At 41.5% G+C, this 16,785-nt stretch overlaps 1 protein-coding gene across 1 annotated transcript in view; it reads right to left on the reverse strand.

Annotated features, from left to right (window-relative positions):
* lamb2l (laminin, beta 2-like) overlaps window positions 1-16,785 on the reverse strand; it is an 86,506-nt gene that overhangs the window by 6,454 nt on the left and 63,267 nt on the right. Inside the window, exons 25-31 of the mRNA XM_041799720.1 lie at window positions 16,409-16,505; window positions 15,682-16,054; window positions 15,401-15,585; window positions 14,662-14,909; window positions 13,964-14,179; window positions 13,716-13,860; window positions 13,369-13,576 (exon numbers count right to left, since the gene is read on the reverse strand). Of these exons, the coding sequence (XP_041655654.1) occupies window positions 13,369-13,576; window positions 13,716-13,860; window positions 13,964-14,179; window positions 14,662-14,909; window positions 15,401-15,585; window positions 15,682-16,054; window positions 16,409-16,505 (1,472 nt within the window). The remainder of the gene's footprint in view (window positions 1-13,368; window positions 13,577-13,715; window positions 13,861-13,963; window positions 14,180-14,661; window positions 14,910-15,400; window positions 15,586-15,681; window positions 16,055-16,408; window positions 16,506-16,785) is intronic.

The following is a 16,785-nucleotide window of genomic DNA, read 5'->3' on the forward strand; positions in this document are numbered from 1 at the left end:
GTCTTTTTTTAAATTATCCCCTGAGAACCAAGGTGCTATGTTGTTGGGAGACTAGCCTCAGACTTGGGCAGGGTGGGGGTGATAGGCGTAGGGTGTGTTGCAGGCTGGGCAAGGTGGGGACCCAGGCGCTCTAACCCTCAGTGTTAGAGACTGGCTCTGGAGACATGGAATGCCACCCGTGTGGTGGGGAAGGAGCCAGAGCTGGTGTGGGAGCTGGAGCATAACTGGCTAGATATAGTTGGGCTCACTTGCACGCACAACTCCAGTTTCAGAACCAGACTTATGGAGAGAGACTGCTGACGCTTTTACTCTGGAGATGCCCAGTGTAAGACGTGCTGGGCAGGTGTGGGGATACTCACGAGTCCTCAGCATAGACTGTAGAAAGAATTGGACAAACCCTGTGTGACATCAGCCATCTGCTTACAATTGGTGGACTGAAACAGCTCTTGAAGCTAATCCACGGCAGCTTCCATATTGAAATCGTGGTCTCGACCGAACTTTGGATCAACCTAACGGCCCGCCCACTAAACTGAACTTCCTGTCAGCTAGCTAGCTAGCATTCTGGTTGACACAAACGTAGCCTCTGCCTGTCAAGCTATCTGTCAATCAAATGAGACACGCCAATCAGTCACAGTGAGGTTTTTCGTAAATATAATCTAAACCACTGTGGTACAAAAAATTCACCCCCTTACAGTGAGAGCACATGAAGACATTAGCTAATGAGACATGTTTGGTTTTTTGAACCAGGCTGTAAAACAGTTTATTTCCAGTGTAAAAACCGGCTGTTTAACAGGTGTCCAGACGGGACTTCCGGTGTTCCTGCAGCCAGCCTTAAGTGGCTATGTCATACAAATGGCACATTATGTAGCCTTAAAACAGACTAACTAGACAGACTACTCAGGTTAGTTTGTAGTTGGGATCAGCATCCACAGAACTGTGTAGATTCAATGTTGGACTGTGAAGAACACACAGAAATAAATACATAAATCCCTAGGGGGTCTGGGGGTCTTCCCCCAGAACATTTTCAATTAAGTAGATGCCGTTTCCTGTATTCTAGTGCATTTTAATACCATATTAGCACCAGGTAATTAGATCAAAAAAGGGCCCAACATAGAAGTCATTTCAACAGTTGTGTTTTGCCAACCGGGAGGGTACTTAAAAATGCCTTTCTGCCACCCAAGTGGACAGTTTATCATGTTTTAACCAGCCAAGGGGGTAGTTTAGTGTGTTTTGCCAACCAGGAGGGCACTTTAGCACACGTTTTGGCTCCCAAGAGGGCATTTTAGCGTGCGATTTCCAAAAATTGGGCCATGCACACCACTGAAGCCAACAGCAGTTGTTTTGAATTAAATACATCTTTAGTTTAGGAAATACTGCTTCATTTTTTAAACTGGCATCCAGCTAAATGTAATTACAAGCTGAAAGTCATACATTATATTTTTTTGTAAAGCCCAGTCTGTTGCTCTGTTTGTGCTACTATTAACTAGAAAAAGTTGAATATTGTGAGCCTCATAGTATATTTGCCTAAGTCATATATTAAGGCTTTCAGAAAAAAAGGGGAAAAAAAACACATTTTGGCAAACACATAGGATTTCTTTTATTTATACTGTGACAGTAAGTTCTACCAGATGTATGAACAAGTTCCTTAAAAAGAAAAGCCAAATAAAGGACTAAATAACATATAAAAGTGACTTAATAATCATTAATAGTTGACTTAGGCATAGCGATTATGGACTGTAAGAAGCACTCTGATTGGCTGAGGAGTTAGGCAATAAGGCAAAATGAATCAGCAGCATTAGGAAAGTAGAGTTAGACAGATATCACAATTTGGAAAAAAAAATGAAGTAGGCAATTATGTTATGAGGCTTACAATATGTGTCTTTAACAACTGTTTAAAATAAGCTGTTTAGTCTGGTAACATCAGAGATGTGATTCTTTTAATATTGATTTAATATAAATTCGTAAGACTGAATTTCAAGAGGGGTTAGTGTTGAAATAAGAATGTCAGCAAGCCCACAAACTAAAGAGAGAAGTGTTCAAGCTCTGACCGGGCTCTAAATCTTCTTTTAAGTATGTAAGCTTGTGTCATAACAACATGAAAGTTGCTGATAGACAGCAAATAAAGTTCTCTTAATATGCTTGTGCACATTATCTGAGGTAATTTCTTCATTTTGTCCTCTCCTGTCAGAGGTGTAAGAGTAATAACACGATCCTGTTTGAGGTGTAAGAGATTACGTTTACAGATTTTAATCTCAAAACCGCTGTAATGATGAGAATTAGCATCTCATTACTATGCAAAGTCCCCATTAGACAGAAGTTTTTCCTTCTTTAAATCCACAGAAACCAAAATGTTAACATCCATTTGATTGAATTATCCTCGTCAGTCAAGTTGAATTAAAATCTTTATATCATGAGTTCAGTTCTGGTTGCTTTTTTGATTGAATTTCATGCACATTTCTCTGTCATAAATTTAACCATTTTATTGCAAATGGATCTACAGTTTTACTTGAGAAGGCTCTGCTCAGAAGTTGCACCCTGAGTTAGTCAGGCAGCATTCTTTGACTTTCCAGGGAGCAAACGGCTAAAAATCCCATATGAATAGATACATTTATGACAAAGTGTAGTTCAAAAGCAATTAATCCATAGTAGCATCAGCATTAATGCAAGCAGGGATTAGTGGGAAGTACTTTGTATTGAAATACACCGCTGTGCTGAGAGAAAGAGCTGCGATTGGTTGTGGGAGCTTGCAGGTGATAATTAAGATCAGCTGGTCATCAGCTGATCACGGCTGGGCATATGACTACCTCGTCATGCATGATCTAACGCTGAGCTTCACTTAAAAATTTGGGGAGATGGCAAAAATACATATAAGCAATGTATTTTTGATAAGTTGGCTGATACTACTGCTTTAATTAAAGGGCCAAAGAGGAAATAATCATGTTGCATAGAGATACATGGACTTGAGTTTGAATGGTGCATTTTTTTAGTTGACTCACTCACTCAGAGTGCTTTTAACACAGTCGGTCATGCTCATCTATTCACTCCACATCATACACTGAAGGAAGAGGTTGATGTGTAAGATCTTTATCAGGCCTAACTGACTTTCATCCACATTCAAAAGCATTTACATGCTACTGTTGCAACAGTGGCATGTGAATGCTTATTTTGGGTATTTTGTATTTGGTATTTTGGTAATTTTGGGTTCAGTGTCTTGTAAAAGGACACTCTAGCATTTAAGGATTAAAACCTCTGGCCCTCCAGTGAAGAGATGATTGACACCACAAATGTAGAGCAGCCCCATGAAGAAAGAGTACAATATGTCATCAGATCTGGTCTAATATAAGTTATCAGAGACAAAGTTTGAGCTTTTAAATTGGATTTCTGATTCCTAAACTTGATTCATCTCTAAGTTGTCTTCTACGGACCCACTGCATGTTATCCAGTGAGCCGCTCTCTGTCTGTGAGCAGGAATGCACGCTCCCTGCTGGACGGATTAGATTCCCTTTGACTGAACCCAACAAGTAACAGTGATCACCCACGGACCACAACTCCCCTCTCTGTCTGCTCTGTCTCACAGCATTAAGACTAAAAATAGGTTGGAAGAATTATTGTAAAATCTAATAGTCATACTGTATTTCTAAGCATCTTATCCTCAGTATGATGATTTATATTCTATTTTTACCACTGAATGTGGTCATATTACTCTTTGGTACAGTATGTGTGATGGTTACAGGTGTACAGATCCCACAGTGCTAGCAGGCTGTCTCCTCCTGAACAAAGCCTGTTATAAATCTCTGTCATATCACACATTCCCTGAGCTGCTGGAGGACAGCCTCTCTTTGTTAGACCTCAGGATCCAGGACCATAATCCAACAGAGAGAAGCACAGCAGAGTGTAAGGTAGCCCGCAGGTACGTGGGAAGAGAAGTTTTATTGGAGCAGAGAGCTGTGGTCAACATTTTAGCAACAGTCTGTTCTGTTGTCATCATGATCATCATCAGTGGAGCATGAAGATGTTTTCAATGTTGTAATGCAACCTTAGCTGAGGTGACAGCATGGGAAATAAATTCATCAAAGCCATAAACATAAAGATAGCAGACTTAAACTCAGATTCATAAAGACTTGATCCTTTATTGAGTATCTTTACACATGACAGACATCTGTGCCCACCTTAAAAATAAAATCTGAAAAAAATAGATCAACAAGAAGTACAAGGAGTTTGACACCAATTCTGTTTATTTTATTTTATTTTATTTTATTTTATTTTATTTTATTTTATTTTTGAAGTCACCTGTTAACCTGTTGTTATGCCTTTTTTCTGGGGAAGCCGGAGCACCCGGAGAGAACCCGTTAGTGCATGGTAGACGATGGTAACTCCACACAGAAAGGCTCCTGCCCAAAGGTTTTGGAACCGGAAACCCTCCTGATGCGTTACCCACAGTCCCACCATGCAGCCCTTCAGACAGTTAACAGGTGACAGGGAGGAGGGTTTGGAGTCAGTGCTGGAGGCTGTCAGAAGATGAAGTGGAGGCCTCTGAATCTCTGGTAAACAGACTCCGAAACCACTCCTTCAAAGATTTCTTCTTCTTCTTCTTTTTCCGAGCCTCCAGCCTGACCTCCAGATTGTCCAACCTCTGACTCAGACTGTCCGATGTTTCCGTTGGTTGGACTTCCAGCTTGACTTCTAGATTGTCCAATCTCTGACTCGGACTGTCAGATGTTTCAGTTGGTTGGACTTTCTTCACCTCCAGAGTCTGCTGGATGATGTTGACAGACTCCAGGAGAGAGGCTTTCTCCTGCTGCCAGTCCAGCGTCTGTCCCTCCATCATCTTCTGGATCTGCTGCAGAGACTCCCTCAGGTCAGCACTTTCTCTGAGGAGCCCTGATCTCTCCTCGTCCCACTGACTGTTCTTGTTTGCCAGGTCCTTTTTGGCCTGTGCCAGTTCCCCTTCCAAATTTGATACTTGGGCCTGGAGCCTTGATTTTTCAGCCTCCCACTGCTGTCTCTCTCTTGCCTGGGCTTCCCTGGCCTCGCTCAGAGCCGTCTCCATAGAGTCCTCTGGATGTTGTGCTGGAAGACGGGATCTCTCCTCCTCCAACTGGCATGTGAGGACCTCTATGGTGCCCTGAGCCTGGTCCAATGCTGCTCTTGCTTTGGCCCTTTCGTCCATTTGAGACAAGAGGATCTGAAAACGTTCTTTCTCCCATGAGCTTGTGCCGTTACCGAGCTCATTTTGGGCGTCCCTCAGTTCCCCCTCTAACCTCGTGGTGGCCTCTTTGTGCTCACTGATGAGGCGGGATCTTTCCTCCTTCCACAGCTGTCTCTGTTTCCTCTGGTCCATTTTAGCCTGCTCCATAGAGGCCTTAATCCTGGAGATCTCCTCCTCCAATTGGTGGCTCTTCGCCAGGTCTTCTTGTGCCTGGCTGAGTGCCGCCTTCAGGGTGCTGATTTCCCTGGAGACCTCACCCCCCCTCAGGTGTTTTTGATTTGGAGCAGTGCCGTTGATTCTGGCCAGGAGACGCTTCTTTTCCTCTCCCCATTCACGAGTCTTTTGAACCAGGTCTTGTTTGGTCAGGCTGAGTTCGGCAGTAATCATGCCCATATCATGTGACCAAATCCATTCCTGATCCTGATGCTCCATGCGAACCCTTGACAGTTCTGCCTTCAGTGCCCAGTTCTCCTCTCTCAGCTGGGCAAGGCAGTCCTCTGTCCCCTCTTCCATGACTTCTGCCCCAGCTGTGGCCTGTTTGTCTGAGACCTCAACAGGGAGCAGATCCATATCAGAGGAGACTTTGGCTGCTTGATCCTCTGGGAGTTGATCTTGGGCCTGAATGGTTTCCTGAAGTGGGATCTCAGGCTGGTCCTTTGTCACCTCAGTGACCTGATCTAATTGAACGTCTGCAGCCACAGACTGGATCTCTAAAGGACTCTCTTCAGCCCGTGGTCCCTCTTCAGGCACTGCTTCAGGCTCAGCTTTGGCCACGTTCTCTGACTGGTAGTAGTCATAAACTGACATACACTGTGTCAGATCCAGTATGACCTTCCGTCTGGCTGAATATGTGAATCCCATATCTAGGGGGTCTTCACATTCGTCATCATCCACCAAACAGGGCTGGCTCGGCTCCTCCTCCCCATAGCTGTTCTTCTTCTTCTTCTTCTTTTTCTTCTTCTTTGCTGGTTCTGGGGGGTTCACTTTTAAACAAAATGATTCGCCTTCATCATTAGACCATGAATCCTCTTGGGTCTCTGCAGGTTCCTGTGATTGCACTGGCTCAGGTTTCCTTGCAGCTGCAGTCCCTTGAGGATAATGGTTCCAAACTGGGCGGGGCTGTTCCCAGTGTGGTGTGGCGTAGTTCTTATTTTGACTGTTAACGCCTTTTTTGGCGTTTTTTACCACGCTCCACTCGTTCATATTTGAGGTTTTCTGCAAACTTCTCTGCATGACTGTAGATTCTTGACTCATTGAATCTTTCAATGTCTTGCCGTGAAATCTGAACATAAATGACGTCGGACAGTTCAGTGTCTCTAACAGGACTAATAATGTTTACTGCAGTCTGAGGGGCTTATATAGGGATTTCTTCAAAGGACAGACATCGACCAATCAGGAAGCATTCCTGTGATGTCATTAAGAACATTCAAGCCAGAGCCATTGATGGCTCTGAGTCAAGCCTTCCAAGGACAGGCATCGACCAATCAGGAAGCATTCCATGTTTTTTTTCAAATAGAACTCAGCGGTGGGGTTCCGGAAGCAAAAGTCCCACTCATTTTCTCCATAGAGGATTTGATTATTAGCCAAATTATCAGAAGGATCCCAGTCAGACTTAACCAGAGCTACCATAGTGTGAAACGATGGTATATGCTCCTGTAGAAGACAAAACTTCCCTGCATATCAACCTCACTTTAAGGAAAACATAGTCTGTTCATGGTCTCAGTCAGAAATACTACAATACCCACAATCCTTCAGTGTCAGTGACGCCTCTGATTGGTGGAATCTCTGGTTACTATGGAAATGTCCACTAAGCTTGTGGACAAAGCCTTTTGACTACAGATGATTGCATCACATGCCGCCACAGTATGAAGTGATAAATACGCAAACTACAACATCATTTAAAATATCAGCACTACACTAAAGATAAGAGTAGAAACAGGTACATGTATGTCTGAAAGCTTGAAAAGCTTTCATTAACAACAAATAAAATGAATCAGAATGGATTGTGGGATGCGTAGTTCCTTCCTCTTTGTAAAGAAATGTGTACACAGTCTTGAACCGTTGCCTTTTTCTCTGTTTTTTAATGCCACTTTCACGCTCAATCAAGTGTTTTATAGCCATGAGTACTCAGAAAGCTGGTTAGCTTTGCAGGTCAGCACTGTAATACGGATTGTTATAAGGATTTTATGTAATGTCTATGGAGTTTCTCAACAAGTTAAATACTCAAGACCTCCAGAAACCAACTGAGGTTAAGCTGCTTATATCAAATATTGAGATTTACTTATTTTTCTCTATCTTTTTTTCTTGTGGGCCAACAAAGCCATAACTTTTAAAGAACACTAAAGCCAATCTAGAAGTACCAAACACTGCAGCTCCAAATTATTCCACTTGAGGTTGGTTGCAGAAGCCCAGGGATCTCTGTTATTTTAATAATGGAGATCCCTAGGCTTTAATAATTGTTTGTAGATTGATTGAAAGATAATATTATCAGTGTAACTGCCATCAGTAAACATCACCTGTTCAGTGATAAATCTTGTCACCTCACACTGTGTCCCAACTACGTGCAATGAAAGCCAGTATAAGTGACAAAATCAGCCTGGATACAACCTCAATTCCAAAAAAGATGGGGCAATATAAATAAAACCACAATGCAGTGATTTGCAGATCTCATAAACCCATATTTGATTAACAACAGAACATCAACAACACATCAGATGTTGAAAAGGAGACATTTGACCATTTCATGAAAAATATTAGCTCATTTTGAATTTGATGTAAGCAACATGTCTCAAAAAAGTTGGGACAGGGGAAACAAAAGGCTGGAAAAGTAAGTAGCCTAGTAGTAATGTAAATCAGCTGGCAGAGCATTTTTCAACTAATTAGGCTAACTAGCAACAGGTCAGAAACATGATTGGGTAAAAGGAGCATTTTAGAGAGGCTAACTCTTTAATAAGTAAAGATGGCAAAAGTTCACCCATGAGACACTTTCAGAAAAATGTTCCTCAGCATAAAATTGTGAAGACTTTGAATTTTGCCACATCGACAGTTGAAAGTATCATCAAAAGATTCAGAGAATCTGGAGAAATCTCTGTGCACAAGAGGCAAGGACAAAGGTCAATATTGGATGCTCATGATCTTCAGACCTGCAGGCGGCACTGCATTAATATCAGGCATGATTCTGTACTGGAAGGCACTGCATGAGATCAGGAGCACATCCAGAAGTAATTGTCTGTGAACACAGTTCACTGTGCCATCCACAAATGCAAGTTAAAGCTGTACCAGCAAATAAAAAGCCATATGTGACAAATGCTGTTGCTTCTCTGGGCCAAAGCTCATTAGAAATAGACTAAGGCAAAATGGAAAATTGCTCTGTGGTCAGATGATTGAACATACGAAATTCTTGTAGGAAACCTTTGGCACTTTGACCTGTAGACTACAGAGGAGCCGGGCCATCCAGCTTGTTAGTACCTCACAGGTCAAGGCCCTACATCCCCCGGTGGTGGTGGGGGGGGATATTAATTGTTAATAGATATTAATTGTTAAGTTTAATATTTTGAAATATTTTGAAAATCAAATCAAAGGAGTTTTATCATTTAAAACAAATAAAATTAAGCATTCATTTACTAATAGAAAAAAAGTTAGTGGTCCTCCGATGAGGGGGGTGGTGGCGGGTAAAAAAAAGTAACAGATATATATTTCTACTATTTTTAAAATCAAAACAAAATAGTTTGGTTATCTAAAAAAAATTCTGGAGATGGGAAAATCTCAGAAAACCTAAAAGAAAAACAAAACAAAATTAGAATGGCCATCTGAGGCGGCAGACCCACGCCTAAGCAGCGCCACCGAGGAGCTCACGCTCCCATTGATTACTATGGTGTTCAAAGTTCGAAGTCTGACAAAAACTGAACGGGTGTGCGGATCATCACCAAAATCTACTCGATTCTTCCCTGTCACTATACCAATATTTCCTGAAAGTTTGGTGAAGATCTGACTTTCCGTTCTCGAGTTATCTTGTACACATACAAACAAACAAAGATACGGAACCCTTTACACAACCCCTGCCGATTTCATCGGCGTGGGTAAAAAGCAGAAGAAAACATGTCCTGCAGTCCCCAGCAAACACATGCCTCATTCAGGACAAGCACTCTGCAGAACAGGTAGGACACAATTGTGAAACACAACCTGCAAGGGCAGGGGGATGCAGACTTTTGGCAGATGATTTGGTCAGAGTTTCTCGATGGAGCCTGCCGCCAATGAGAAAGGGTACAACTGGCAGCAGGAGATGTGAAGAAGGGATGGACCTGGATGAAGCCCTCAATCCACAAGCTGCATCAGCCCCTTGCAGCTATCTTTAACCCTGTGCCAGCACCAAGAGTTTATGGCCATTCAGCTGTGGAGGTCATGCTATCGCTGCAATAGATGTACAGCCTCTGACTCCAACAGCAGCAGTTTGCCTGCATGCTCCAATCAGAAACTCTTACCTTACACTCTGACAAGAGCCTGCAGAGTCCCTTGCACCTTTCAGTTGTGGCAACAATTTTCTGGGGATGTGAATATCTCAGAAAATTTTAGGAGAAAAAAAACAAAGAACAAAGTTATTTGTCCTCCGATGAGGGGGGTTGGTGGCAGGTAAAAATAGTAACAGATATAAATTATTAAGTCAAATGTTTTTAAAATCAAATCAAAGAAGTTTCATTATCTAAAAAAAGTTAAGCTATTAATTAAGTTAATTAAGCTATATTTTCTAAATAGAATAAAGTTATTTGTCCTCCGATGAGGGGTGGTGGTGGTGGATAAAAATAGTAACAGATATAAATAAATAATATTCTTTAAATCGAGTCAAAATAGTTTTATTAACTAAAAAAAAATTTCTGGGGATGGGAACATCTCAGAAAACTTCAACAACAAAAAAAAAGCAGCAAACATGTCCTGCAGTCCCCAGCGCCAACATGCCTCATTCAGGACAAGCACTCTGCAGAAAAGGTAGGACACAATTGTGCAAAACAACCTGCAAGGGGAGGGGGATAAAAAGTTTTGGCAGATGATTTGGTCAGAGTTTCTCTATTGAGCCTTCTGCCAATGAGAAAGGGTACGACTGGCAGCAGGAGCATGTGAAGAAGGGATGGACCTGGACGAAGCCCCCAGCATAAACCCCTTGCAGCTATCTTCAAACCAGTGCCAGCACCAAGAGTTTATGGCCATTCGGCTGTGGAGTTCACGCTATTACTGCAATGAATGTACAGCCTCTGACTCCAACAGTAGCAGTTTGCCTGCATGCTCCAATCAGAAACTCTTATCTCACACTCTGACAAGAGCCTGCAGAGTCCCTTGCACCTTTCAATTGTGGCAACAATTTTCTGGGGATGTGAATATCTCGGAAAACTTTATAGAACAAAAAAAAACAAAAAACAAAAAAAAGTAACCTTAAAAAGTAACAAAAGTCCAGTTTTGACCAAAGACTTGCAAAGAGTCAAGCTGGCACGATTATTTCCTTTCCAAGAATCCCTACCTTATCGTGGTGGAGGGGTTTGCGTGTCCCTGTTAACCTGGGAGCTATGTTGCTGGGAACACTAACCCCTGGTAGGACTAAGAGCGAACTAAGAGCGGTTCAAGGAAACGACACGTAGAACAATCCAGATCCCATCTGACGAAGTGAATGGATGTAGAATTTTATGTCCTTAATAAAACACTGACATATGTCAACTCTTTCATAAAAAAAAAAAAAATCAGAAAATTGTGTCAAATTTTTTTTTTTATTTCCTGTAATCTGTTTTATGTCAATTCCTTAATTTATGTTGGAAGTAGTTTATTTTATGTATGTTAGCCTGAGTAAAAAAGAAAAAGTTAAATTATCTATTAAAGTTATATGGAAATTACATTTTTGATTGAAGTTCAAAAAGCTGTTTAATGTAGGGGATTAGTAAATCAAATCATAGAAACTGAAACATTTACATCAACTGTATTATCTCTGACTCCTGAGAAAATTTAGAAATATCTAAGAAATAACTTTAATCACTATTTCCTTTAGCTGTTGCTCCACATCTTTGACCTGATCACTGCTCCTTTTCTGTCTCAGAGAACAAGATTTACAGGTGCAAAGAGTTTTTTTTTTTTTTTTAAATCAAATTTTACATCAGCTACTTATCAATGGAGATATATATTTCCTTCATAGTCTAAAATACATCTGTCTGAAGATAAACATTTATAATCACATGCTCATGTACTGAGTTTTAAAGGGGACATATGCAAAAATCTCCTTTCAGGCATTTCTAACAAAAATATGTGCCCCTGGCCTGTCTACAATCATCTACCAGAACCCCCCCCCCCCCACCCCTTTTCTCCACCTTTCAGAAAATGTGTGCTAAACCAAGCCGTTCTCAGATTTTCCCCTCATGATGTCATGTGAGGAGTTAGCCCTGCCCCCATGTTTGGTTGACCCTCCTGTTTGGAAGAAAGTTCCTCCCTGCTCTCCTGATCTTTCAGGAGAGCCACATTAATTTCCTGAGAGGGGTGGAGTCAGGGGCGGAGTCAGACAGCTCAGTAACATTTAAAGCCACAGACACAGAAACAGCTTGTTCTGAGTAGGGCTGAAACAGAGGGTTCAATACGCAGCTTCCTTCACCCTTGGCGGCTTAAGTTCAACAGGTAGAGTCAGTCGTGTCGCAGCCTAAAGGTTGTGAGTTAATTGGCAGTTTCTAAAGTCACATGCTGCTGTGTCTTTGACCAAGACACATAACCCCAAATTGCTCTCACTGCTGCAACCATGGTACGTGAGTGCTAATGCATGGTAGGAATAGAATTAGTTAATACTGATAGACACTCTACATAGCAGCCTTCACTAAGAGTGTTTAAGACAAATACAAAGGTGACATGCTTTTTAGTTAATTAGCCTTTTGGCAATGTGGACACTCAAGGAATTGCACTTATTTACTTTTTACTTTGCCCTGGTAGAAAAAGGCTCAACAGCGGCTCTACTTCCTACAGACACTGAGGAACAACCTGTCAGCAGAGCTGCTGAAAGCCTTCTACCACTGCTGCATTGAAAGCACTTTGACATACTGCTTAACATCTTGGTACGTAAACTGCACAGAGGCAGATCGGAAGAGTCTCCAACGAGTCATCAACACATCGCAGAAAATAATAGGACTGCCACTACCACCTCTGGAGGATATCTTCAGGACCCGCTGCATCTGCAGAGCCACAAAAATCCTGAGTGATGTGACTCACCCATGTCACCACCTGTTCTGTCTGCTACCATCTGGATGGCGTTACAAAGCTTTTAATGCACAAACCTCCATACTAAAAAAACGTTTTGTACCGAGAGGCATCACTGAACTGAACTCCTTTAAACATGTGACTCTCCTTTGTTCAAAATCATTGACTTGATTTAAGTATGTGCAATATGCCATGATGCTGGCATTATTATCTCTGGACACTGTGCAATATTAATAATACAAGGTTCAATCGTCTTTCGTTTTTAAATCTTTTATCTTATTTTTTTTATTGAATGTTATTTAACGTGGGCGTGGATATGAAAGTGAGTGTGTATGCAGCAGTGGGATCCTATTCTAATAGTATTTATTTTTATCTATCCAGGATGCACAAAAATTTCGTTGTACTTTTTTGTGCAATGACAGTCAAGGTTGAATTAAATTGAATTGAACTGAAATTGAATTACTGCACTTGAAAATATGCCAGGTTTATATGCTTTCATAGGTTATTGGTATTGGTTACCATTGGTAGAGTATGTTGCTTGGTTCTCGCCCATTAACGGTAGGAACTTAAGACATTTCAAGTTGCAACATGAGGCCAGATCTGAGCAGCGAACACTGAACTCCTCCACGCCTTTCTCCATCTGTAAAACTTAAGACAGCTGTTTTATTCTATCTCACAGTACAATTTTTAAAGACTGAAATAGCTTATTCTTCTTTTTTTCAAGACTTTGGACATTTTGGGAGACTTTCCCTCACAAAAAACCTGAATATGTCATACTTTGTAAAGATGTAGATCTTTAATGTCGTTCTATGCTATCTAAAATTTGCCTTGTCAACCCGAGGGAGAGAAATACAGTAGATATAAGAGTTGTCAATCTTGATTATTCTTTCAAAACAGTTGATGGTCAATGCTGGTAACTTAAAAAAAACTGTAGCATGACTCACTTGGCATCTTTAGCTTTGTCGAGTAGCTCTTTGGCTTTTTTGATGTGCGCTGAGGTTTGGTTGACGATCCCTTCGACATTTGTGAGGTTGGAAAGGCTGTCCTTTATCTGCTTGACCATTTTGTCCATTGTAGTCCTGTTGACAGGGAGAGTGATCGATAAGACCTGCAGAGCGACCTTCTCTATGCTCTCTGGATCTGCTCCCTCCTCTGGACAGTGACAGGGAGGATGAAGAGAGAATGATGTTATTTTCAAGAACACAGAACAAATATTTTCTGCCATGCAATTACACCTTATTGTTCTTTCAGCTGGTGTCACTGATAACCAGCTGGGACTAAATCAGTTTACCAGTGAGGAAGTCTCTGATCTTCTTAATGAAATCTTTGAGTTTCTTGTTGTTGCTTTCAAAGTAGTCTTTCTTCTTCTGGGCTTTCTCCAGTGTGTTCATTGCCTGATTCTTTACATCCTGAGTGAGAGCTGCTATATCCTGGAACTGTAAGAAATCAAATGTCAGTCATGGTTGATAAGAGAAAGCCTAATCAGTCCCACACAAAGTACAACATAGATCATCAATATTTTTTAAAAGCTTTAAGCACCTTTCTGGCCACGTTTTGCAACTCTTCATTAGCGGCAGTTAGACTGTCTGTGACAGTCCTGGCGTGATTCAGCGCAGCTATAGAAGCACTCACTGTCCCGTTGCAACCTTCACCACCACAAACTCTGTTGCCTTGTTTGTCTCGGCAACCAGCCCCGCCGCACTTGCTGTCTGTACAGTTGCTATCACTGCTGGAATTGCTATGACCACCACAAACCTGAAGGAAGAAATAAAACTATGAATTAGCACTCAAATATAACAAATTAACACTTTATTAGTATTAATCATTATCAGTTTGTTTGGGGTGCTTTAGGAGAGGTACTACTATTTGTTAGCAAACGTGCTAAGCATTGCAAAGTTATTGAATCACAAAGTTCTGCATTGTACAACAAAGAAAAATGTTTCACAACCAGTTTCACTGCTATTTACTCAAGCTATTATCAGTTTAATGTGAAGATAATCCAGTTAAGTCAATGGAGGCGGCATATCTTAAAAGGGGGAGAATGCTTGTTATTCATCATATTTTTGTTGGCAGATACCACAATTTGCCATTTCCCTTGGTGACTTAAATATTGTTAAATATTTTCTAGTGTTTATAATGCATCATTCATACTATAGCCATCACATTTAGACCCATTCAGTAATCACATGGACAAAAAAATATAAAGACAAATCAGTGAAGCCTGTAACACTGCCTACCTTGTTGCTGAGGTGATGGACTCTCTTATCAAGGTCATGGGTTTTGTGTTGCAGCTCATTCAAGGATTTATTTTGAGCAGCTAGAGCTCGGAGGAACTTGTCTTTACTGGCATCCAGTAGATTTTTAGTGGCAGCGCGGGTCTCTTTGGACTGTTCCACAGGACTGGTAGGTCCATACACCGAGGCGTTACATTTCTGCTGAGCCTCCAATGACTTTCGGTAATACCCCTTTACTTTCTCATACTGATCTGTAAAGAAGCATGAGAAGAATGTAAAGCACAAGGCCATCAGAGCCTGAACTTTTCTTCCCTTTTATGCAATGAGAAAATATTAGGACCTGGCCAGGCACAAAGCTCAGGTTAGAAGAAGGATTCATATACTTAAAAAAGCCATTAAAAAAACACTCTGAGATTTTACAATTCCATGTGAGGGTCTTGATTAAGTTTAGTCTCAGAGTTGGAAAGGAATAAGGTTAATACACCATTTTGGTCTACATTTGAAAACTTATCCACATATTTAATGAGACAAAAAAATGTAAGCAAATGAAAACAAACAAATGCACAAAGCACTATGTCTGAAGCAGGGCAAGGCATTTTGCCTGGACAAAATGTTTCTAAAGAGACCATTACATTTGGATAAACATTTTACTACTTCCAACATTTTTAAGGCTTCTACACATTGCACATTTCAAATTCATGCTTTTGCAATTCTTAAGAAAATCTAAGCTTGAGTATCTTACCTGAGAATCCAGAGGTGAGGTAGTTTTCCACCAGTTGTTGTTTTTCAGCCACAGTTGTGTTGATGTCTCTCAGTTGTCTCTCTAAATCAGTCAATGTGTGTCTCAGTGCCTCTTCTTCTGCTGATGTTGTGTTCAGCTCTCGAGCAACACTCATAAGACGCCCGTCAGTCAGGGCAATCTCAGCTCTGAAACACGTGGATCAATGTATGTTACTAACTATGATCTAGAAATTATACTAGTTGAGCAAAGTTATCATCAAAAACATTGTGTGGCATCATCACCTGAGGTCATCAATGCTCTGTCCAATCAGCTGGTAGATCCTGTCCCTCTCCTCAGTACTGATCAGGTCTTTCACCTGCTTCAGCTTCTTCTCCAGCTCTGCAATGCGTTTGTCCCCAACTCCCGGTGTGACACCATTCTCCAGAATCTTCTCAATGACATACTGGATGTGGTCCAGGTCCCTTTTAAGCTGGCATATCGCATCGTCCCACAGCTGGAAGCATGGGTGGCACTGGACACAGCTAGGGAAAGTGCCAGTGAAGCCTCGAGCACATTCATCACAGTGTTTCCCTGCTGCTCCTTCTCTGCACTCACATGCTCCCGTTACTCTGTCACACTGGGCCATCTCTGCGCCCAGGGGATGACAGTTACACTCTACAAGGAAGGATTGGAGAGAGAAGAGGTGTTTGAAAGAGGCTGGTTTTGGTCCTCAAAGTGCAAAACTGAGCACAGCTTGCAGATACAGCTGTCACACTAACACTAAAGTCGCCTCGTGTGGTCACATATGTCAGGTTTAAATATTCTGTAATTAAAAATGCTGGATATTCTCATTGTGTCATGTAATGTTTGTGGTGTTTTTGGAGCCTTACATTAAACAACTGGTTTGTAACTGCAAATATTAAACCATCTAACTCATAACTGCTTTTAAAAATTTAAACGGTTACAAAACCAATTCACCATTTAGTTTATCAAGGGCATTTTTCAGATGTGTTTGTTCATGTTTTTTACCTTGACACTGCACCCTTGGGTCACCCCAGTGGAACTGCTCACACTCATTGCACTGTCTCCCTCCAAACCCTGGACGACAGTGACACTGTCCTGTGAACTGTGCAAGATAGTGACAGATTAATCAAAAATAAAAAATATATCAGGACTTCATGCTTGGACTTCATGTTGCCTCACAACAGTGGGGGCTAGCGCCACTTTTTAACTGCTTTGCCCCTCATTAGGACATAGCTGCAAAGATAACAGGTTGTATTGAGTGTGGAGCACTGGTTTGCCTGAGAACAGTGCAGAAAGGACAACAGGTGGTGGGCGGAGAAGGGCTGAGCAACTTAGGCACTGTGATTCTGTCCCATCACTGCAGGTTAAAAGTGTAACTACCA

This window comes from Cheilinus undulatus, linkage group 11, assembly GCF_018320785.1.
Source record: "Cheilinus undulatus linkage group 11, ASM1832078v1, whole genome shotgun sequence".
In the NCBI taxonomy this organism is placed as follows: domain Eukaryota; kingdom Metazoa; phylum Chordata; class Actinopteri; order Labriformes; family Labridae; genus Cheilinus; species Cheilinus undulatus.